We start from the raw sequence: 24,691 nt of genomic DNA, 5'->3' as shown, positions 1-24,691 counted from the left end.
GAGCGTTTTCAATTATTGTTTTTTTGTGTGTGTGTGGGGTGGGGTTGGGACCAGCTGAGCCTGATCACCTGGCTCCCTGACTCAGAGTCTTTTTTGTTGTTGTTGTTGAATGGTCGACTCTCTCCCAGTGTTTCAGTCGCCTGCTGAAAAGGCGCTGGGATCTCACATGCCATGACTCACTGAGCTGGCTGAAATAGCAGTGCTGAGATTCCTGGCAGTTTTTTTGCCTAGGAATCTCCTGGCCTGGCTTGCTATTTCAGATGAATGGGCGACTCTGCCATCTCAGGGCTCCAATTGCCAGCCAAAAGGGCACCCGGACCAGTGTCTTTTGTACGAAGAACCACCGTGCCAGGGCACAGGCAAAGCAGCCGCATGGGTCAAAACAGCCCTGCCGGCGGAAACAGCCCCGCTGGTGACCCATGGGACTTCTTTGCCTGGGAATCTCCTGGTCTGTGGACAATAAAAATCCGTCTTTAAATTTGGCGTCCACTCACCTTCTGCACTTTCACTGGGAGCTGCAATCCTGAGCTGTTCCTAGTCGGCCATCTTCCCCCGATATCCTTAATAGACATTTCAATTCAACTCTGTTATCTAGGGGTTCCAAGACACCAGGCCACATAGCAGGAAGTGAGCAGCAGGGGAGCTAGCACTACCTCCTGAGCTTCGCCTCCTGTCAGATCAGTTGTGGAGTTAGATTTTCATAGAAGTGCAAACTCTATTGTGAAGTGTGCATGTGAGGGATCTAGGTTGCACACTCCTTATGAGAATCTTATGCCTGATGATCTGAGGTAGAGCAGTTTCATTTCAAAACGATCCAACCTGACCACCTTTCATGGAAAAATTTTTTTCCACAAAACTGGTCCCTGGTGCCAAAAAGGTTAAGGAGGGCTGCTATTATCCATTCACTTTCCTATTGTCATTGGTTAACTTTCAGAATTAATGAGTATTGTTAAAATATCAATTTGAGAGTTATCTATCTGTAAGCGTTCATCCTGAAGGACACAGATGTGACATTTCCTAGTTTCACATGGCATTATTTATTTCTAATTCACAGTAATGTCTCCTCAGTATGATTTTAAGCTTGTAAAAAGCAATGACAAACATATGACTGTTTCTGTGTTTTGACATCCTCCTTAGAGCCTCCTTTCTCCCAGCTACTTAAATAATAGATTTAATAAAACTCTAGCTATGATTTATACACACCTTAATATGATTAATAATCAAATGGCCTTTCTCCTAATAACTATGGAATGTGGTTTATTGTTTCCCATTGTTCTTTTAAATTTATTAAATGGTAAGTAATTTTGTTGCCTTTAGATGAAAATTCAGTGTGTTCCACATTTTTCTCATCACTCGGAAGCTCCTTTCTTTTGACTTGTGACAAATAGTGAAGTTCCTTCCACTTGTCCCTCTCCAGTATGGAGGTGGGACTCATCGAGGACCAACAGCTCTTCCCAGAGACATCTTCAGCCTTCTCTCACCCTTTGGTTTGTGTCTGTCTGTCTACCTAAAAACTAAGAGCTTAAATATCTTGGTTTATCATCTCCTTTATTCATTCTGTATATAGCCTATTACCTAAACTATTACCTTTTGCTACTTCAACTAAAACTTCCATTTTGGCCCCTTTTTCATGCTTCAAAATATTAACTGCTATAGAAAATCTTTGGGCCTATAATATTATAATTTGTATATTTTATGATTTTACTTTAGACTGACCTATATTTTATGTGTATTGTTTGAGACATATGATGATGCTTTTTATACTCCTCACAGCATTTAGCTCAGTAGTAAGGTCTTAGAAAATACATTTTGATTTTACCTGATGGAATATAGAAACTTACTCATTTTTGTCTTTAGTTTCAGGTGCAGCATTATGTCTCTCAGAGTCTGGTAACCCTGGGAAATTGCAGCTTGTTGAGAAAATCTATTATATCTCTGCTTCTATCAGAAGTTAATGGCTTTGCCGAGGACCTGGGAGCCGTCAGTCAGGTACACATAACTTGAAACTGTAGCTCTCATTTCTAGTTAATGCAAATATAGGTTTTTCTTTTCTTTTCCCTTCTTCTTTCCTCTTTTCGTGCCAGGCCGATATTTTAGTTACTACTTTATATTTATTAGAAAGATACTTTCAGAAAGCATTTTGAAAGTAAAACGACTTTATAATCCTTACTTGCATATATGTGCCAAAGATGCCATGGGTGACTGCAAAAGAGTGCATAGATTAACGAGTTTAAATCACTCTAGGCAGGCGGCATGTTTCTAAAGCAAAGTGAGTGAACTGGAGAGGATTCTGAATGGAGAGTATTCCCTAACCAGTATTTCTCATTCCTCATTGCTAATGAAAATCATCTGGCTAACTTTTAAATACCTGCTGCCAAGTCATATGCCAATCCTATTACATAGGGTTCTCTGAATTTGGAATTCCGGCATTGGTATTGTTAGAGACCTTCAGGTGATTTCAATACGCAGCCAAGCTTGAAGACCACTGCTCTAAGCCCTTTTATCTGTGCAAAGTCTAATCACTGGTGACAAATGTGTAGAAGGAACATAAGTCATTCTCATATTTTAATGTTGACATTGGTTTATTACATGTATTCCATTTGATAGCTACTTTAATATTCTTTTCATTTCTGTAGTCAAAAGGCACAATTAAAGGAAATTAGAGAAAGGTAGAAATGTCTTGGTAAAGAGAAAGAGCTTCAAGAGAAAATTGTATGTGTATATAATTTAAATGGCTTTTAACAAAGTACTGACATCTAATGACGTAGTCTAAAATTATTATGCAATCTAATTGAATTTGATGTGTGACATGCTATATCATCTAGTCAGCAAATTTTCAGCTGACTACTGAATGATAAAATCTCTTAAGATCTCTGTTAGATTTTTTTTAACGTTATTTTCACTGATGTCAAGGAGAAAAAAGTAAGCTATATTGAGTAGTTGAAAAAGAGGAAAGTGTTAAAATGTATGGTACTTTTTGTAGGAGTTCCAAGATCAAGGAACTGACCATAGTAGGTTGCAAGAAAGAATTTATAGAAAAGGAAGTACTTGAAAAATGCATTTGAACCGAATAAGCAGAGGATAACTGAAAGTAGAGGCATTACGATGTTATGTAACAAGAGATGCCAACGATTTTGAGGAAAGAGGGCGAAGTCTTAGCATTTAACAATAGAAAGCAATGTGAAAAGTGAGTTTGATTGAATTAGATTATTTGTTTGGAGGATATCAGTATGTGCAGAGAAAAGTATGTATATATTCTTATTTAATTTTCACAATAGCTCCGTGAAGCAGTTATAATTTTCACCTACTTTATGGATAAGAATACAAAACGTTAGAGTGGTAAAGTAGCTTGACTAAGACTGCAGAAAGAGCATATGCTAAAGCTATCTATAATTCAAACCCAGATATTCTGACAGTTAAATACTTTAAAATCAGAATAAAAATAGCCACACAACAACAATAACTAGTGTTTGCCGGGTTTATATTGTTTAATTCTGCTTGCTTGTATTTTGCTAAGAAGTTGTGCATTGGTGAAAGGAGAGTATCTTTAATAATTGGTGCCAGGAAAACTAGATATCCATATGCAAAAGAACAAAACTATATCTTCATTTTTTACCATATACACAAATCAACTTAAAATGGATCAAAGTTTTAAATGTAATATCTGAAACTTTGCAACTACTAGAAGAAAGCATTTGGGAAATGCTATAGGACATTGGCCTGGACAAAGATTTTTTTGGGTAAGACCTTACAAGCACATGCAATAAAAGCAAAAATAGACAAATGAGAATATATCAAGGTAAAGCACTTCTGCATAGCAAAGGAAACAATTAAAGTGAAGAGACAACCCACAAAAGGGAAGAAAATATTTGCAAACCAGCTATCTGACAAAGGATTATCAGAATATATAAAGAACTCAACATATGAATGGGTAGCAGGCATATGAAAAAAAAAAAAGCTTAACAGCACTAATCATAAAGGAAATGCAAATGAAAACCACAATGAGATATTATCTCACTACAACTAGAATTAAAAAGACAACAAGTAACAAATGTTAGTGAGAACTTGGAGAAAGGAGAATGTTTATAGACTGTTGGTGGGAATGTAAAGTAGCATAGCCATTATGGAAAACAGTGTGGACATTCCTCAAAAATCTAGAAATAGAACTAGTATATGATCCAAGAATCCTACTGCTGGCTATATATACAAAAGAAAGGAAAGAGATATTGGCACTCACATGCTCACAGTAGCCAAGATATGAAATCCACCTAAGTGTCCATCAACGAATAAAGGGAATGTGGTATATGTATAGAATAGAATATTATTATACCATAAAAAAGAATGAAATCCCATCATTTGCAGCAGCAATTATGTTAGGTGAAATAGACCAGGCATAGAAAAACAAATATTGTATGTTCTCATTCATATGTGGTAGGAGCTAAAGACATGGATCATATTGAGGTGGAGAGTAGAATCGTGGTTATCAGAGGCAGGGAGCAGAAGAGAAGTTGGTTAATGAGTATGAAAATATGATTAGATAGAAGAAATAAGTCCTAGTATTCAGTAGCACAGTTAGTGAATTTTAGACATAATTAATTATAACTAAATATAATTATAGAAATTTTAATTAATAACTTTTAAAATATTTTTAAAATAACTAGAAGGGAAAAATTACAATGTTTCCAACATAAAGAAAAGATAAATGTTTGAGGTGATAGATATCCCAATAACCTTGGTAATTACACATATACATGTATGAAAATATTCCATGTACCTCCAAAATATGTACAACTCTGACATATCACTTAAAAATTCATCAAACTGTGAACTTAAATTCTGTGCATTCTACTATGTGTAAACTGTATCTCAATTAAAATATAGTTTTTGAAATCTTAACGTATTTTTGAACCTAAAGTAAATATAATTTTTCTCAGTGCTTTTATGCTTAGTGTTTTAGCTCACTTTAAAGACTTTCGCCGGGCGCGGTGGCTCAAGCCTGTAATCCCAGCACTTTGGGAGGCCGAGGCGGGTGGATCACGAGGTCAAGAGATCGAGACCATCCTGGTCAACATGGTGAAACCCCGTCTCTACTAAAAATACAAAACATTAGCCGGGCATGGTGGCGCGTGCCTGTAATCCCAGCTACTCAGGAAGCTGAGACAGGAGAATTGCCTGAACCCAGGAGGCGGAGGTTGCGGTGAGCCGAGATCGCGCCATTGCACTCCAGCCTGGGTAACAAGAGCGAAACTCCGTCCCCAAAAAAATAAAATAAAATAAAATAAAGACTTTCTTTGTCAATATAATGAATGCTAAGATGTCACCATGAACTGTCTGAAGAATTGTTTTAGTTTTTAATGATATAAACTTTTCTAAGTAGTCACTAGTTCAAAAAATGATTGTGTATATATATATATGCACATCATATTGTACTCTATATAAGTCTGATTGAATTTCTAAGGTATTTGATGGCACAAGATAAGAAATATTAATGGAGGATTCAATAATAATTATCATAAATATTTACTGAGAAGCCTTATGTGTCAAACACTATTTCAAACATTTCATAGTCCTCCAAATATTTTGCATATATTTTTGTTTAGCGATTAACTTTAATTTTAAGTTATGTCATTCAATTCTCTTAACTACACTAGTAATTTGTCTTATTCCCATCTTATGAAAGAGAGCAATTAGGATTAGAGAGTTTAGATAGCCTGCCCCCAGTCATAGGAAGTACAGCACCAGTTTGTTGAACCCTGAAAGTCTGATTCTAGAATCTGGAAGATGAAATTGGAATAATTGCTCTTACTGACTAACCATGTCATTATTTGTATTTCACTAACACCATTTTATATTAGTCTCATGCAACTGGTATATGTGTTGTCTCACCTACTTTTTAGCAGAGAAAGTAAAGTAGATATTTGTTTCAAATTTAATACATTTTTGTATATATTCTACTGTGACCATTGAATCCGATTTTTGAAAGGTGGTTTTGTCTCCTTTTATCCTAGTATCCTTTCTCTAGCTGTGTCTATTTGAATGTAGTTTTCTTGAGTCTTGTTGAAACTATTTATGCAATGCTGAGGATAAAAGTTTCCTAATATCTTGTTAAATGTGTATTTTGGATTTTCCCCTTTGTTGTCTTTTCTTTATCAATAGGTTAACATTAAGATGTATCTGCCATTTTTTTGTAGAGACAGCATTTTCTCATCACAATTATTGTATATTCACCATCTTGTGACATAATCACCATAGTTTTCTATTTATTTTAACAATAACATGCTAAAAGTGGCTTCTGTATGATATCATAGACCAGTGACATATTTGATTTTCTAAGGGCCTATATTGTTTATAGTTATTCAGAAATGAAACAAAAGTCAAGATATTGACTTTAATTATCAGGCTTTATTCCATTGGGGCATTGTGTTGGAAAGTTTCATGAGAAGGTGTTTTTCTGGAAAGATTTTTTCCCTCTTTTCAAATAGAAACCAAGTAGCTGTTATCTAAAAGAACAGTCAGTAAACAGCTACAGAGTATCAGTGGGGTGAATATTTATGTACAAAACAATAATCATGGTTTTAGTAAGTTTTTAAAATTTTTGTATGAAGTTTTTAATAGCTTATATGTTTCTCTAGATATCTAGATGTGATGTGATTTTCACAGAATCAACTTTCTGATCAGCTATTTCTAGAAGTTTTTGCTACTGAAAGCTGTCTTACCAATATTTAATTATCTCTCAGTATTTAACAGAGTAATGTGTTTTGTTTATTCTGGAAAGGTGACATTGAAAAAGAAGTGTACATGTTCAATTTACATATGTGGATTTTTTTGTATTTTCCTTTAAGTTCTGGGATACATGTGCTGAACATGCAGGTTTGTTACATAGGTATACATGTGCCATGGTGGTTTGCTGCACCTATTAACCCTTCATCTAGGTTTTAAGTCCCCATGCATTAGTAGTTGTTCTAACATTCCCTTTTTCCCCCAACCCCTGACAGATCCCAGTGTGTGATGTTACCCTCCCTGTGTCCATATGTTCTTGTTGTTCAACTCCCACTTATGCATGAGAACATGTGGTGTTTGGTTTTCTGTTCCTGTGTTAGTTTGCTGAGGATAATATTTTCTAGCTTCATCCATGTCCCTGCAAAGGTCATGAATATGTTCGTTTTTATGACTGCATAGTATTCCATGGTGTATATATACCACATTTTATTTATCCAGTCTATCATTGATGGGCATTTGGGTGGATGTTTTAAAGAATACCAACTCAGTTCCAACCTGGATGCCATTAAAATAAAACAAAAAAAATAACTTAACTCCACCCCATTCATAAATGATGTGTTGCTTTCCAAGTAAAGTCGAATTTGTCTTCAAGGCCCTGCTTGAAGTGGAGCACCCGTGGATCATTTGCTAGGAAGGTAGAATAGAACTTAGCAGTTGCCGTGAGGTCAGGTTATGCAGGAAGGTGGCAGAAATAGCATTTTGTGAAGAAACTGAGATCAGCAGAAAGACAGACGGTTTCTATGGTGTATCACATAAACTCAGATGGGCATTGAGAAAGAGAATCTCGAACCAAGGCAGACACTAGACAATGGAGAGGCTTAGTGTGGGGGGTCCAGGCCAGGCTCTGACAAAATAGCTGCCAACGCTTGTGAACCAACACTCATGATTGGATTGTCAAATTGGATCACATGAATCATAGTGATCTTATTCAATATCAGTTTTATTAATAATTTCAAAGATACAGAGAATCAAAGGGCACAGATGAAGCTGAAAGAGATGTGTTACATCCTGTATGGTTCCCTGGGTCCTTGTTTTGCATATAAGACATGTCTTTCAGACTTAGAATACTAAATGAGGTCCCCAAGTGAGATTTTGTAGGGTTTCCTACACAAAAGGAGCTGTAAGTTTTTAAACATGTCTTTTATAATCTAGAAAATATTACAGATTATGTAACCATCTTTGAGGAACTATGTCTCATAGATTCTGAGTTTATTTGATATAAGTAATTCTTTACTCAGGAGCTTTCTGCTCAGGACATTCAATAGATAAGGTTTCATTCTACTAGCAACCATCAGGAGGTCGATTTAACAAGAAAGTAGGCTGGGTCTTCAGCTTTCTTTTTTTCTCCTGGGACCATATGCCCAATAAGTACCAGCAGCTGCTTCATCTTCCTTCTTCTAACTTGCTGTCAAGTCCCTGGGGCCTCAATATGCAAAGAGAGTTGTTTACTGGACATTTCTTTCTTTCTGTGGAACCTTTAGAAATAAAATGTTTTTATGAAGATATTTTAGTTGTTGGCATGGTAAATAAGATTAACAAATTTCTGTTAAAAATCTTTAAAATTTATAATCAGAGATTAGTATTGTTTTCTCTGTTTCTGATTGCTTTCTAGTTCATTTTATATTATATTTAAATTATATATAATATATACTTTTATTATGTATAATGATATATAATATATAATCATGTATAAATATGTATCATATACTTATAAATTATATATATATACATTAATATATGTAATATAAAAATATATAACATATGATATATACTTTTATATATATAATGTAAAATATTTTATAATATAAATTTTATAATATAATGTACTTTTGTAATATAAATTTATAGGATTTTATAATTATAATTTTATATTATATATAAAATGAACTAGAAATCAATTAGAAATAGAGAAAACTGGGCTTAAGGTTATGAAAAGGTAGTTTAATAGAAGAGAAAAGTCTGGGGGCAGTGGTTCACACCTGTAATCCTAGCACTTTGGGAGGGTAAGGCAGGTGGATCACCTGACATCAGGAGTTTGAGACTAGTCTGACCAACATGGAGAAGCCCTGTCTCTACTAAAAATACAAGGTTAGCCAGGTATGGTGGTGTATGTCTGTAATCCCAGCTACTCTGGAGGCTGAGGCAGGAGAATTGCTTGAACCTGGGAGGCAGAGGTTGTAGTGAGCTGAGATTGCTCCATTGCACTACAGCCTGGGCAACAAGAGTGAAACTCAGTCTCAAGGAAAAAAAAATAAAAAAAGAATATAAAAACTCCCAAAAAAAAAGGAAAAAAGGAAAAAATGGGGAGAAACCCAAAAGGCTAATTAACATGAGTGATGCTCAACCTCATGGTACCAGAAAAATGTAAATTACAAAAACAATAAAATGTTTCATACTGATTATATTGATATAATATCTTTTTAAAAATTAAGTTGACAGTACTATCAGATACTATGATTATATGGGGAAATAGAATTTATCACCTGGCAAAATTAAAGATGCATATCCTATAAAATATAGCAAGTTCACTGTACCAAGGAGATCTATACAAGGATGTTCATTTCAGCATGTTTATAATAGCTTAAATTTGGTTATAACAAATCTCTATTTCAAAATATGGCTTCATGTGGTATATGTAAAACGAGTATTTTATAATAGTTAAAATGAATGAATTATTTCTGTATTAACATTCATAGATTTTGAAAAATTAATGTTGATCTAAAAGGAAGGGTGAAGTTTCTGAGAAGGAGAGATACCCAAATGTACCATTTTTACAAATTATAAATGGAAGATAATTTTTACAAATTATAAATACAAAACGAATTATAAATACAAACCACGACACTTTCACTGTATATATAGTTTTGAAAATTTATTTTAAAAATACAGAATCTGTAATGTTTTCAATTTGTGAATTGCATGTTCTAAAGATGCATGCTTTTTCATTGTAAATATTTTTATATAGGAAATAAAACATGTCTTTAGGTGTCAGATATGTATTGATTTAAAATGAAACCTCAATTTTTAAGTGATTTTTCACAGAAATGTTTTTTCTCCTTAGATGCAGTCATACATCTATCTAATCAGCATATTTTTGGGTGCAGTAGCCAAGCTATTAAAAATTGAATAATGCTTTTGGAATATTGATAAGCACAGGTGAAATCTGAATTTAGAGTATTATATGCATACTTATATAAATATGTCAGAGACCTAATGTTTACAAAGTAGATTAAAACTCTACATTAAAATAGATTTTAAAATTTGTACATATTAACAGGAGAAATCTCAAAGTTTCTGCAGCCTACATCAGGAAGCATTTTTACTTTTCTGTCTGTTTTCCTTGTAAAGTAAAATAAAAGCTAAGCAACTCATTAATAAAAATAGAACATGCAATTTAAAGATTCTGAATCTGGAATGACTTTATACATTTAATTCTCTAAAAGAAACTAATTTTCTATATCAAGGCAAAATGTAGCAACAGAATAAGCATTTTTAATAAGATAAAGAAAAGTAATCATAGCTCAGAGCATGAAACAGATGACCTGTTTCAATTGAGAGAGGAACCATATTCTTTTCTGAAATTGTGCATGTCTTGATCATATCTTAGATTTAGGAAGCCTGGCTCAGTTAGCAATCAGTCTATCAGAGAGAATAGAATTAGAATTCGCATCAACTTGTGCTCAAGTAGGCAAAATAGAGATTAGGGGCCCTGGGCGTGAAGTTTTTTTTATTTAGTTTTGTTTTGTTTAACTAGAACTTAGGAGAAATTCTGAATAATTAGCCCTATTTTATCAGATTTGTGCCGTTTTCTTCCATACTGGTGTTTGTAATTTGAATAACTATTAGGTATAAATAAAACAAGGCTGAACATTCCCCCAAAATACCCTACTGGCATAAAAATTAAAACTTCCATTTCTGAGCTTAGCTGGCAACAAAGGTAAAAGTTAGCTAGTGTATTTTCCACTTACAGGTTGGAACATTTTAAGAGAATCTCCAAGGATAAACTAAATCAACTGGTAAAGAGCATGAACTTTGGAATCAGATGTCTTGTTAAATTGTAGTGTGATCTTTGAAGTAGTTTTGTCAACGAATCAAACCTGAAGGTTCTAGAATGAATTGCAACTTTCAGGAAAAACAAATAGAAGAACATTTTAAATGAACCACGAGAATGCAACTAAAACCTCGTTGGTGCAGGAAAAACAACTCATTTTCCTCAACAAATAAACTACATATTTAAATGAAAATTAAGATAATACTTAATCATTTTAAGCCTCAATTTATCTCTTCTTAAAATATTGACAACAGTGCCACCCATCTCATACGGTTTTTGTGGCTCTCATGAGGTAATCTACATTTGCATTTAGCAAACTTGTCATAAGTGCCCAATTGCTGTTAGCTGAAATTATTATTCAACAATATATAAAGCTTAAAATATAAAATCCCACTAATATTAATGTGCATTTATAAAAAATATGTTATTAGAACCATCTTCAGGAACAAGTGTTCAGGTATTACATTTGACAGTAGATGGTTTTTGAACCATCTTCTGTGGAAAACAGGTCTGGGTAACCACAAAGATTTTTTTTTTTTTTTACTGTAGTTATGTAATCTTATGTCCATTATTGTCTCAACATAAATATTGGACAAATATTTAAGAAATACTTTGGAGAGGTACCAAATTAGTCTGGTTGTAATTTCTGAATTTTCTGTGTGACCATGGCACTGAGCATCTGAAAGAGATTGAAAGATTTGTTATGGGAGGCCAGAAAATAAAGATTGTTTGATTTATAATTTTGCCTTAACATAATAAATAACACTTTAAACTCTTTAAACTCAAAATCAAAAATGTGATTTAGTATACTAGATGAGATATAAAAAGCCACTATAGTCTATCATTCTTATTGATTAAAACTAAAATAATTTGAAAATAAATATAAAAATCAACTACCTGAGAACTCTGAAATGTAAAAAAATAGCATGTGAGTTGTTAAAGAAGTCAAAACAAAGGAAAAAAACCCAACAGAATATGTTTATCATTTTTTCATTTTTAAAAAAATGTCCAAGCTTTGATTCAAGAGCAGTCCCTGTCAAGGAACTCTGTTGTACTGAGAGCAGCAAAATCTTTAACAGAAACAACTTCTCGGCAATAGGACTGGTAATGAGGACTTTATGGGCTGGAGAGTTTGGAAGGAATCCTTGGGACTTTTGTTTCTCATTTTGTATTTCTAAAATCTGGTTCCTGCAGTGGATATTGTAATGGTTATGTAATTGTGTACGAGTAGCATGAATGGTGAAAACACTGAGAAAAACTCAGTCTCTCTGGCAAGAAAAAGTAGATAAAGAGACTTCTGGGAACAGAAGAGGGTGGAGGTGAATTAAGGTGAATCTTCCTACAGAGAGTTAAGGATATCCTTCTCCAGCTGCTGTCTCTGAACAACTGTTTGGACAGGAGAGAGTTGGAGAAGGGCATCCTTAATTCTCTGTAGGAAGGATATAATTTCCAGACTCACCCCTGACATGCCGGAGACAAAATCCAAACAACATAGCAGAGACTTTGATTGATAACTGAATTATGATATAAAGCACTGACCCAGGCAAACTCCCAAGTGGTACACATAATGGGAAAAACCCAAACTTCAGAGAAAGGACATTGAAAACTGACAGTGAAACTACCACTAATAGAAGGCAAGGCGGAATTTGTACTCTGAACCTAATGATTTTGGTTGTGGGTGTGCCACCTGCTTTTGCAAATAAAGTTTTATAGTAATACAGCTTTTTTATAGCTGCCTTTACACTCTAAAAAAGAAAATCAATATTCTATAAAAACAAAAAAATGTAGTACTGACAATATAATACTTAACATTTCTAGGGTACAGTCAAAAACTACTCAATATACACAATTAAAAGAATCAGAAAAATGTTGACCCAGTTCTCAAGGCAAATGACAATCATCAGAGGCAATCCTTGAGGTAACTCAGATGTTGAAATTACCAAAGACTTTAATGCAAAGACTTTTATGCTCATATATATGTGCATATATATACATATGTGCATAATTTTAACATATACATGTCTTAAAAAGTAAACATTAGAACTGAAAAATATATTGTCTGAAATAAAATATTCCCTGGAAGAGCCCATTAGCAGAATAGAGATAACAAAGAAGTCAGTGTACATGAAGACATGCCAGTTGAAGTGATCTAATCTTAAGAGAATAATTATACTGCAAAAAATTGAACAGAGTCTCAGGAATCTGTGAAACAGCATCGAAAGGTATACCATATATACTACTGTATTAAAGGAAAAGGGGAAGAAATTTGTGACAAAACTATATTTGAAATAATGGCCAAAAGCTTTACAAATTTGGAGAAAACCATAAATTATTAATTTTCAATGAGCCATAATCATAATGAACTCACCCAGACATACCATAAAAAAACTTCTTGAAAATTAAAGATAATTCTCTTTTTATATTTAATTTTTAAAAATTTTAATGATTTTTAAATTGTCTTTTATTTTAGATTCATGGGGTACATGTGCTTGTTTGTCACATGCGTATAGTGCATATTGATGGTGATTGGACTTCTGGTGTACCCATTACCCAAAAAATGAACATTGTAATTACCCATCTGTTTCATTTTATAGATGCCAGAGGAAAATGGCATATTCAGGTTAACAAAATTGCAAATGACTACACTTTTCACATCAGAAACCATTGTGGCTCCAAGGTTGTGGAACAACATCAAGTTGCTAAAAGCAATTAATTGTCAACCTAGAATTCTACATCTAGTAAAAATATCCTTCAGAATAGTAAACTGTTCTTCAGATGTAGGAAAATTAACATAATTCATTGTCAGTAGACCTGTGAAAGAAATGCTAAAAGGAGTGCTTTAGACTATAGGGAGTTGTGATATAACAGAGAAACTTGTCATTTCAGGAATAAAGGCAGAGGCAAAAGTAATGCTTGAGAGGGTAAATATAAGAGGCCATGTTGCTTTTATTATATTCTTTAAAAACATATATGCTGATGAAGCAGAGCTTAAACATTACTTGGTATATGTGACTGCAATATATCTGATAACTGAAATATGAAGTTATCAGGATATCAAGAATTTTCAGTTGTATGGCTTCCAATTGAAATAGAAAATGTTAACTCCACATACACTGAGAAAGATTTTAAATGTGTATATGTATTTATTTTTTGAGACAGAGTTTTGCTCTTGTCGCCTAGGCTGGAGTGCAATGGCACGATCTTGGCTTCTGGCAACCTCTGCCTTCCGAGTTCAAGCAATTCTCCTGCCTCAGCTCCAGTGTAACTGGACTACAGGAGTGTACCACTACACCTGGCCAATGTTTCTGTATTTTTAGTAGACACAGAGTTTCACCATGTTGGCCAGGCTAGTCTTAAACTCTTGACCTTGGGTGATCTGCCTGCCTGGGCCTCCCAAAGTGTGGGATTACAGGCATGAGCTACCACACTAACCTATAAATGTATATTTTAACCTCTAGAACAGAATAATAAAGACCTTTAACAAAAAATTTAAGTGGAAGCTAATAAGCATTTAAATAATTTAAAAGAACGTAGTTCTATAGTGTGCAAACACTAATCCAAAGAAAGTTAGATTGACTGTGTTAATATTAGCAAAACTACATTTCTAAACAAGGAACATCAAGGACAAAGAGAGACATTACATACTGACAAAAGTGTCCACTCACCAAGGAAATATAATGATAAATGTGTGTGAGCCTAACAAATGCTTGAAACTTCCAAAACTTGTGAAGCAAAATTGATAACACTGTAGGGAGGATTGGATAAATATGTTATACTTGCAGGTTTTATTACTCCTCTGTCAGTAATAATAAAATTAGGCATGAAATCAGCAATATAAACCTTAACAAACCCATCAACTATTTGACTTGTGTCATTTCTAGAACACTTCACCCAGTAACACTAGAATGCATAGTCTTTTCAAGGGGTATGGAGTAGGTATTGAGATATCATTCTGGACTATGAAACAGACCTTAACAGGATTGTGGCACTGTTTACAATAACAAAGACTCGGAACCAACCCAAATGCCCATCAATGATAGACTGGATAAAGAAAATGTGGCACATATACACCATGGAATACTATGCAGCCATAAAAAAGGATGAGTTCATGTCCTTTGCAGGGATGTGGATGTGTTTGCTATCATTCTCAGCAAACTGACATGAGAACAGAAAACCAAACACTGCATGCTATAAGTGGGTGTTGAACAATGAGAACACATGGACACAGGGAGGGGAACATAATATACCGGGGCCTGTTGTGGGGTGTGGAGGCTAGGGTAGGGATAGCAAGGGATGGGGGGATTGGGGAGGGATAACATTAGGAGAAATACCTAATGTAGTTGATGGATGCAAACCACCGTGGCATGTGTATACCTGTGTAACAATCTGGCATGATCTGTATAGGTACCCGGGAATTTAAAATATAATAATAATAATAATAAATCCTACATGGGATGTTCTCCAACCATAATATAACTAGTAATTAATAGCTGGAGGATATCTAGAAAACCCTTCAACAAATTTGTAAATAAACATCACATTTAAAAATAATGTATGGCTCAAACACAAAGTCTCAAGAAAAATTGGAAAAAGGATGAAGTAAATAAAAGTATGACATGAGAATTAATGAGATGCACTTTGTAAAGCAGTAATAATTTGAGAAATGTATGGATTTATGCTAGTTGTCAGAGAGGTTTTAAATCAGTAATATAAGAAACTTGAATAGCAAGAAAAAATTGAGCCCTGACCACACAAAAGGAAGAAAATAATAAATATAAACACATAAATGAATGATGTTGAAAAGATGAAAACAGTAGAATTGACAGATGTTACCCTTTTAACATGTGTAATGATGTCCACTTCCATTATAGTCATTGGTAAATTGCAATTTTTCTTTCTTTCTCCAAATTATAAGCATTGTTTTCCCAAATTACAAGCATTTGGGGGAAGAAAGAAAAGGTACAACTTGCCAATGCCTGTAATAGAAGTGGACATCATTACAGGTGTTAAGAGGGTAATGAGGGACTACTCTAAATACCTCTAGTTCACAAATTCAACAAATTAGATGAAAAGGACCTATTATTTGGAAAATACAAACTACCAAAACTCCTTGAGGAAGAAATAGGTAACCTTGATAGTCTTACCCAATTAAAGAAATTGATTTAAAAGTTTAAAATCTCCCAACAAAGTAAACTCTAGGCCTCGATGTTTTCACTAGCAAATTTGACCAAAATTTAAGAAAGAAATATTAGCATTTATATATAATCTCTTTTAAAAATTAGAAGAGACAACACTTGACAACTCATTTTATGAGGCCAGCATTACTATTATTTTTTTTAAAGAAAACTAACAACGAGATAAAGACATTACACTGATGTCTCAAAATGTAGAGGACAGTGAAATGGTGGTTTGAATTAAGAAGCATTCTCTAAACAATGCTATGCCTTATTTCTCTAGGAAACCCTCGGAAAGACTTAGTTTAGAGGCATCTGATGGAATACTTTAGAGCCAGGCAAATCCTGAGTCACACATCTTTCATGTAATTTTAATTTCATTTATTACTGAATATTTTTGACACTTCATCAGAAAAGCTGGAAAGGATGATGAATCAATCTAAGACTCAAAGAATCCTAAAGAGCAGTTTGGCAGAAAATCCCATAGTGATTTTTGCAAAATCCTATTAACATATTGAATATTTGGTAATTTAAATTATCCTTTCACTGTTTTAATTCAAAGCTCTGTTGAGAAAAACCAACCGGAGGAAAGATGTCAAAATGTAGGCAGACATATTAAAAAAAAAACAAAAAAAAAAAGGTTACAGAACAGGTTGTTGGGAACCACCATCTGACCTCTGGCTAGTTTTTGCTAGAGGGTATAATCAGTGTATCACAGATAAAGACCAGGATGATTATCACTAAACGCCGTAGGTAGGTCTTGATATACTTGTGTTGTAATGGCCTCTGTTTTCTAATTTCAGAAGACATTTCTAAAGGTGCTGTGACAATGCAACTCAAAACATGAAAATAAGCTATATGTTTTTTATTTAAAAAGGGTTAGGCTGATATTTAAAAATAATCATTAATTTACTCATGATTTGATCATGACATGAACATAGACATTAAGACAGACGTAATAGAATGGATAAAATGTGAGGAAACAGAACAGAGTACCAGTAATGCCCTGAGTTCTAATTCTAGCTCTGTGGCTAACACATTTAACGGCTTTGAAAAATTCACTCCTTTGAGCCTAATTCTATAATCAAGTTTGGTGGTTAAGTATAAATATTTTTATCCTCAGGGAGTTAAATCAAAGACTTTACAGGACAGTCAGTCCAATGTGATGTTTTTGGGTAGTCTTCAAACAGTTAACATCAGAATCACTTTTGTGGTTGTTTCTATCATTTTAGTTTGGAGAGTGTCTCAAGGGTCATTTAGAGCAGATGGTGACATAGGCCTAATGTCACTACTGATGCTTATTAGAATGACTCATGAATCTGTTTGCATTTGTCTTTTTCTTGTCACAGTCATCATACACACTGTTATGCCTCATGGTATTAATAATTCTTTTTTTCTTTTATTTATTTTTTATTATATTTTAAGTTCGGGGGTACATGTGCAGATTATGCAGTATTGTTACATAGGTATACACATGCCATGGTGATTTGCTGCATCCATTCCCCCATCATCTACATTGGGTATTTCTCCTAATGTTATTCTTTCCTAATAATTCTTTAAGAATAGAGTTCCTGGTCACAAAGCCAGTCCTAAAATGTAGATTTGGAATTTCCAATTATTTTTATTCCTGTAAACAAAATCTCTCCATCTACATTGGATGGTCATAGTAAAACATCTTTCCAAGCCTTAAGAACATAACAGAAACCTTCCAGCAGTATATGAATACATTGTGGTTAATTTCAGCTATCTTCTGAAGGTCAAGAGCAGTCACTCAGTGAAGTGCATTTAGCCCCCTCAGCTCTCGAAATTTCTGCATATCAATTCAAAAGTTTTATTGCAAATTGAAATCTTTTTTTGTTAGAGAATCATGACTTTAATATGAAACATTAAATGGATATACAGAAATTGATAATTTTTTAAATGTTTTTTATTCTTAAATTTAAATTATGCAGGGAATATATCAGAGTATATTTAGTGTTATATTTATAATAGTGGCTGACCATACCTGAATCTATCCTCTAATCCTTGCCACATGTTGAGGAAAGAAGTTAAAGGCAATAATAATAATATTAGAAAAGGAAAAGAGTCCAAAATCTTCACATCTCTTTGCACCCAGAAAAATGATGTACAGATGGCTATAGGAACTAAGACTCATTAACCTGTAAGGAATAAGGCAGTCTGTACAAATTTTAAACTAGATGTGAACTACATTCCCAGCCTGTGTGAGGGAGGGTAGGTTAATAACTTTAAATTTTCAGAGACCTTTTCTTACATTCTCCCATTCACTGAGAACCAATGAAACCTGGTAAGGATTCACACTATCTTGCTCTGTGAGTCTTTTTTTTCTCTCTACCTTGCCTACCTCTCTACTGATTGTGCCTTTTGATGGCTTCGGCTTTATGTGGGTGTCTCAGCTTTAAAATTTCACATTGTACAGCTAGTAGCCTTTGTCTTCTACCTTGTGTTGAGGTGGTTAGGTAAAACCCAAGGTGCTAGGTGGGAAGAATTGGCAAATTCTCCTAAAGGGGTAGCTTCAGTACTGTCTGACAGATCATTTTTTTGTATTATTCTTTCTTATTGTTTCTAACTTCCAAAGATAGTTCTTATTTTTCAGAGTGTTCCCTTTCAATAAGTTTATATGTATATATATGTGTGTCTACATGCATCTCTGAGGGGGAGTGTGTTTATTACTTTCACATACTCTCTAGCAAGAGGATTAATTCGGTCACCTTATTCACTGTATGACTAGATCTCCATGCAATTTTAATTTAAAAAATTTAGAAAAATTTTAGAAAATTTAGAAAATCTACAATTTTAATGTAGAAAATCTTAATTTTCTACATTTAGTTATTTAATATATTTGGAAAGTATATTAATGCATGGATTGAGGTGGGACTCTAAGTGGGAAAACATTCAGCTTCTCGGTTGTTTGTTTAGTAATACTAACTTTTTCTTTTTGTTTGGGATATTTCTTTTATCATAAACTTCATTTTCACATATATAGTGTTTGTTCATTGATCTGCCTATCAGTTTGTACACTGCTATGACACTAATTCACTTACTTTAGTTTTATTATGTATTTTACACATTCAAAAGTAAAACTGCGTATTTTCATTGAGATTTTTTGTTGAGTGCACTGAATCCTTAAACCGGCATTTTCTTTTTTTTTTTTTAAGCTAAGGACACATTTTAAAAATTATGTCTTTGAAAAGACCAGTCATTATGGGGTTTATAGCACTCCAGGTAGTTATATCTATTATCTTTTATCATTATTTTCATTTCTTTGTTCTTTTGTATTACTATCAAGTGAGTTTCTCAAATTTTTTCTTCATCATTTACTTAATTTTCTGTAATAATTCTTGAATTTATCTCAATATGAATTTCAATTTTTTATTGAAATTTTAATTCTTTTTTATTATTTTTATTCTCAGTTTATCATATTCCATTTTGATTTCACTCCTTATATTGGATTTTAGCTTTTTATAATGGACATGTATCATTTCATGCCACTAAACATGTCAAATTATTTTCTTTGGTTATTCTTGTTCTTCAGTAAGTTATTTTCAGAGTTTTGCTCTGCATTATTAAACTTAGGACACCATACCTTTTCTTAAAATAATGTACTGTTTCTCATAGGGTCTGTATTATTTTTGTTGTTGTCGTTTAATTGGCTTTTTCCTTTTACTTAAATCTAATGAGAAAATCACTATTGGAACTGAATACAGTTTCTCTAAAGAAGTCCATGTGGATTTTCCCTGTCCCTGGTTATTGTGTACTTAGGCACCAGTAAAAACCCATCTTCACTCCTCTGCTGGAGAGCATGTTGTGGCACTTGTTTTCAGTGCTTTTTACTTCACTCAGGCATGGAATTCTGTACATTAGCTATAGTACTTTTTGATGAATTTGTGGGATACAAAGAAACTGGAGTACTAAGCATTGGCAGTTCAAGGGCCTTGGTTACATCTTGAAGTATATATAGCATTAGTGCCCCTGAATCCCCCACCCTGTTGCTTAGCAAGTCTAGGATAATTTTTTTTAGACCGTGCATTACATTTCTTCATGTAGCTCAATCAGCATCTCACTTAGAGATTATTTTTCCCTCGTAGATTCTTTCGTTGAGAAACTGAAAGATTTTGTGTTGAGGGAAGTACTTTTTAGCAATAACTGTCATCTTACAGGGTTCTGTGCTTTTACTAGGAGTTAAAAGGAGTGAGGGAATTTTTTTTTTTTTTGGTGAGTTAATGAAAAATGGAAAATGAGTTTAAATAAAAGATTAAGTGGTGCTTTCTCTCAGTGTTCTGAAATGGTGTGCATGGAGCCATTATATACAGAACAAATAGTTGTGGAAGATCTAGGTGTATGGTCACTGTCAAAATAATTCTGTGCTTTAGATTATAATTAATTAAAGGGAAATGTGGAATAAATACAGAAAATAAAGCGAATTATTTCCTCTGTATTTGTCTATACTAACAAGAAAATGTCAATTAAATGTGATTAATCCTTTTTTCCTTAAGTGTGGAAATGTATTGCCGCAGTTTTAATGGCGGCCATGATGATGTCTATCAGTTGCTGAAAAGAAGTCAGCAGAGTCATTGCAGGGTCACAAGAAAATTTCAAATGCATTTCAGTAACATACCTTTTCCTGATTGTTTTTCTCTTGCTCCCTGTGGCAAGTAAAAATCATATTTGTTCAGAATAATTTTCTGATGCAATTGAAACCTAATGCCTTCTATGAAGACTTCTCTAATCAACATGGACAGGAGCAACCATCTCTTTCCTACTCCTATCTTTGTATTATAGACATTAACACATTTTAATGGAACCAATTAATCCAGTATTATTTACGTCTTTTTTAATGTACTGAAGTTAGTGAAAATTTCTTATTTATTGTTCTATTAATCACCTGCGAAAGAATGTGTTGATTGAATGAAGACTTTCACTTTAAATAAAATGTAGTAATCTGTAATGAATAACTCTCACTGATCCTGAAATTCACATTATTTGTTTTCCAAGCTGTAATTCACTCAGAATTAGAAAGGAAAAAAGGAAAGGAAAGAACATTGGAATATGTATCTCCTCTTCACTTTTTGTGTCTTTACTTTACGCAGGCATCCTTTGAGTTCTTCCAAAGAATGATTTCAGGTACAAACTAATTTAAGGCTCTCTGTTTTTCTGAGACTATATGAGATAGATATGCATGGCACATATTTGGTGCTTTAAAAGCACTTATTGAAGAATAGGAAGCAATTATAAGGTACCTGGATGGCCTAATGGTGTCCAGTGACAAGTCCAGGGATTAAAAGAAAGAAACGGGAAAACTGAAGCTGCATTTGGTTGTGAAAGTTGGGAGTTTCAGGTTTTAGAACTGGAACACTTCTAGTTGTTAGTGTAGAGTAAGTATGAAGTTCATTGCAATTGACCAGGCAGACTATGTGTTTATTGGAGAACCTTAGAAAGTTCTTCCACAGGGCAAGGGAATCATTTCTGATGATGGCAGCATGGGAAGCAGAGGGAAACGGCCTGGGAGACAGGTCCCTGACATTTTTAACAGTGCCCACAAGAGTGATGAGCACATTGTATCTTAATAAGTAAATGAAAATTAAAGAATAATGGTGATTTGATTGAAAACTAGAGAAAAAGGGCAGTTATAAGGATGCATCATTAGAGTCCCTACTATGGGCCATGGGCTGGATTCTGCCGGGACCTCAGGGAAAGTATGCTTGGTGGTTGTGACACAGAAAATCTAGGTCTTCTGCTGTGTAGTCCCACTCCCTTCTCAACTAGATTGCCAACCTCTAAACTCCTCTCTCAGGGAAACTCTGAAGTTGTCATACTAAGTGCAGAGCCAGGTCAAGGAGACAAAAGGTAATCTCAACTCTATTGTTGCAGTGCTAATTAGAATCCTATCATACTTCTGTTCTCATTTATTAACCAATCTATTTTGAATATGAACTGTAGCTTCTTTTAAAACTATGTTGTTATTATTATTAATATTGTGATATTTATTGATCTCTTACCATGGGGCAAGTGTGATGCTGAATGTCCTGGGTTAAGCCACAGGGATACTTAAAGTTTAATTGGGAAGAGAAATGTGACTGCAGTATCCAAACCAAAGTAGATCATTAATAATTATTTTTATTGAACAATATATAATATAATTAGTGTTTTTTTAAAAAATATTGCATCACTAACATTAAGGATACACAATTCAAAACAACAAAAATAAAAACAGGAAAGTTATTTCTGTGAAAAATAACAATAAGCCATTTATTAATCTAAAAATAATTGTTGAAGAAACAGCTATGTATATTATTTAATACAATCAGATTTGTAAATAGAGAAAATGTTGATGTTTTAATGTAGAGAACAAGTCAAAAACATAAGATAAAAGAAGTTTTTGTGGTGGCTGGGCGTTCCCTGACAACCTCACAGAAAATAAAGGCATTAAGCCTCATAGGAGTGAGAGTGGAACTGAAAGGGGGCATCTCAGGTCAGCTGAAGGTAGTGATGGCACAAAAAGGTGCCTGTGTGTGAGAGAGAGGTGAACTGATAGGAACATAACTGCATTTTTATTCACTCTGAGCAAAAGAGCATTCCATCTTTTTGCTAACACTTTACTTGGAGATAACAATTTTTTTACCTATAACTTATGGTTCCTGGCATTTAATATAAGCATTAGTTTATTTTTGGTATATTTTCTGGAGGCGCTTACATATTCAAAGAATGCAAATAAGGAAAAATGAGAATTCCAAATAATATTTTGAAGAAAGACCTCTCCTTTACTGTCTGAGTGATTACAGAGCTATAGCGGTTATTGTAAAGTAGAAAAGGTATTTAGTGATGCCTGGAATGCCAAAGTAGCAACTTAGTTTGATTCTCTGTAATGGTTCTGGAAAACCTCTTTGATTCAGTTAGTTGCTGTTTATTCCTGAGACTATGACACTTTTTGGTGGAATTGCTACTTTATACAATGTTATGTTAACATGTGAGGCAACGTTTCCATAAATATTTATCCCATGTGGCATATTGGCTTTAAACCCATACTGAACAGCATATCTAATATTAAAGTATAAAATCAGTGGCAGAATCCAGTATGAATTAATAGCAGTATTTATGTGTGTTTTTATCTTAAACATGTTCAAATTAGCGAGGCATATGAGAGGATAACTATATTGTGTATTCTGTTTCATTTTGGTCTTTAGTTTATTGAAAAGCACCTACAGAGTTGAAAGCAGGGATTTGAAAGAGGAAATAGTGATAGCTTCTAAAACAGTGAACTCTTACTACCTAGTATCTGGTTAGTCTTTAATGGCCTAGACATACATTCCTATTGGAATATAACTTTACTTGCTTATTTGCAAGTGGCTCTGGGAAATCATTTAAAAAGTGAATTGAACGTCTAAGTTCTATACTTTAGTGGGCCAAATTAGGGATTCAAATTTGTAGTAAAGTTTTATTTTTGGAATTTTAATCAAATTCTCTTATTTAACTTAAATATCATACTATTTTTTTTCCTTTCTGTAGAAATAAAAATGCCATCTCAGCTTGGTAGCTTTGCTCTAAGAATTAAAATGTCTCTCTTTTAGAAAGCTGAGCCTCAGCCTCCCTGTATCAGAAAACCTCAGAGGCTATGGGACATGGCACATGGCTAAAAACGAACAAAGCAAACAACAGCAACAAAAACCTTTGAAAATAAAAATGCATGGATAAAATAACTTTCTTCAGGTGGCAGTTATCAGAAGGACTATGATACCAAGAGTTTTGTTCATCATGGCTTATACATAATCTGTGCAAATACTGGCACAGTGAAAGAGACAAATAATGTATTAATATTAGTTTTGTTCTGATAGTTTTTAACTCCCATCAGATTGTGAACTGTACTTTGGGAATTTCCCATGTGTTTATTCTGTTCGCGCTACTGTGACAAAATGCCATAAACCGGGTTGCTTATAAATAACCAACTTTTTTATTGCTTTTGTGTTTTTCTGTTTGTTCTTTGTCTCACAGTTTTAGAGGCAGTAAAGTCAGAGATTAAGGCATTGGCAGCTGTTTCCTGATTCATACATGGTGCTTTCTAACTACATCCTCACATGGTGGAAGGGAGAATGAGTTCTTTTGATGCTATTTCATAGTGGCACTAATCCCATTCTTGAGGACTCTGTCTTTGTGACTCTAATCATCTCCCAAAAGGCCGCACCTCCTAATTCCATCATATTATTGATTAAGTTTCAACATATGAATTAGGGGGTCACAAACATTCAGACCATAACACTATGTGTAGGAAAAGAGATTAATAACGCCAGTAGGAGAGGTTAATGCCAGCAAAGCATGGTTTTCTAATATATCAGTTTTAGGACCCAGAGCATTGTGCCCTACTGCGTTATAGCTCATAAGTTTAAAGAACATCAAGAAAAAATAAAATACAATCTAGATCAATCCTTGCATCTACTAATATGTGATAAAAGACCTTTAAGGAGTTTCAGAGACTTTTCCATGGTTGTTCATATTAATAATAGCAAAAACAAAAGTGCTATGCTATCTTTGCAATTTCAGGGATTTTTGGCTTTAGGAAAAAATTGCATTTAATATCTTTAATTCTCAGTTCCTTTATTATAAGTCAAAGATCACAATGCCTACACTACATAATGTAAAGACCTATGAAAAGTATGAGGCAATGTGCATCAGG

General features: G+C 33.8%; 1 protein-coding gene across 1 annotated transcript in view; it reads left to right on the top strand.

Annotated features, from left to right (window-relative positions):
- MEI4 (meiotic double-stranded break formation protein 4) overlaps nucleotides 1–24,691 on the top strand; it is a 199,485-nt gene that overhangs the window by 108,740 nt on the left and 66,054 nt on the right. Inside the window, exon 3 of the mRNA XM_017506836.2 lies at nucleotides 1,858–1,989. Within this exon, the coding sequence (XP_017362325.1) occupies nucleotides 1,858–1,989 (132 nt within the window). The remainder of the gene's footprint in view (nucleotides 1–1,857; nucleotides 1,990–24,691) is intronic.

This window comes from Cebus imitator, unplaced genomic scaffold, assembly GCF_001604975.1.
Source record: "Cebus imitator isolate Cc_AM_T3 unplaced genomic scaffold, Cebus_imitator-1.0 Scaffold363, whole genome shotgun sequence".
In the NCBI taxonomy this organism is placed as follows: domain Eukaryota; kingdom Metazoa; phylum Chordata; class Mammalia; order Primates; family Cebidae; genus Cebus; species Cebus imitator.
This window is presented reverse-complemented; position numbering and strand designations above follow the sequence as displayed.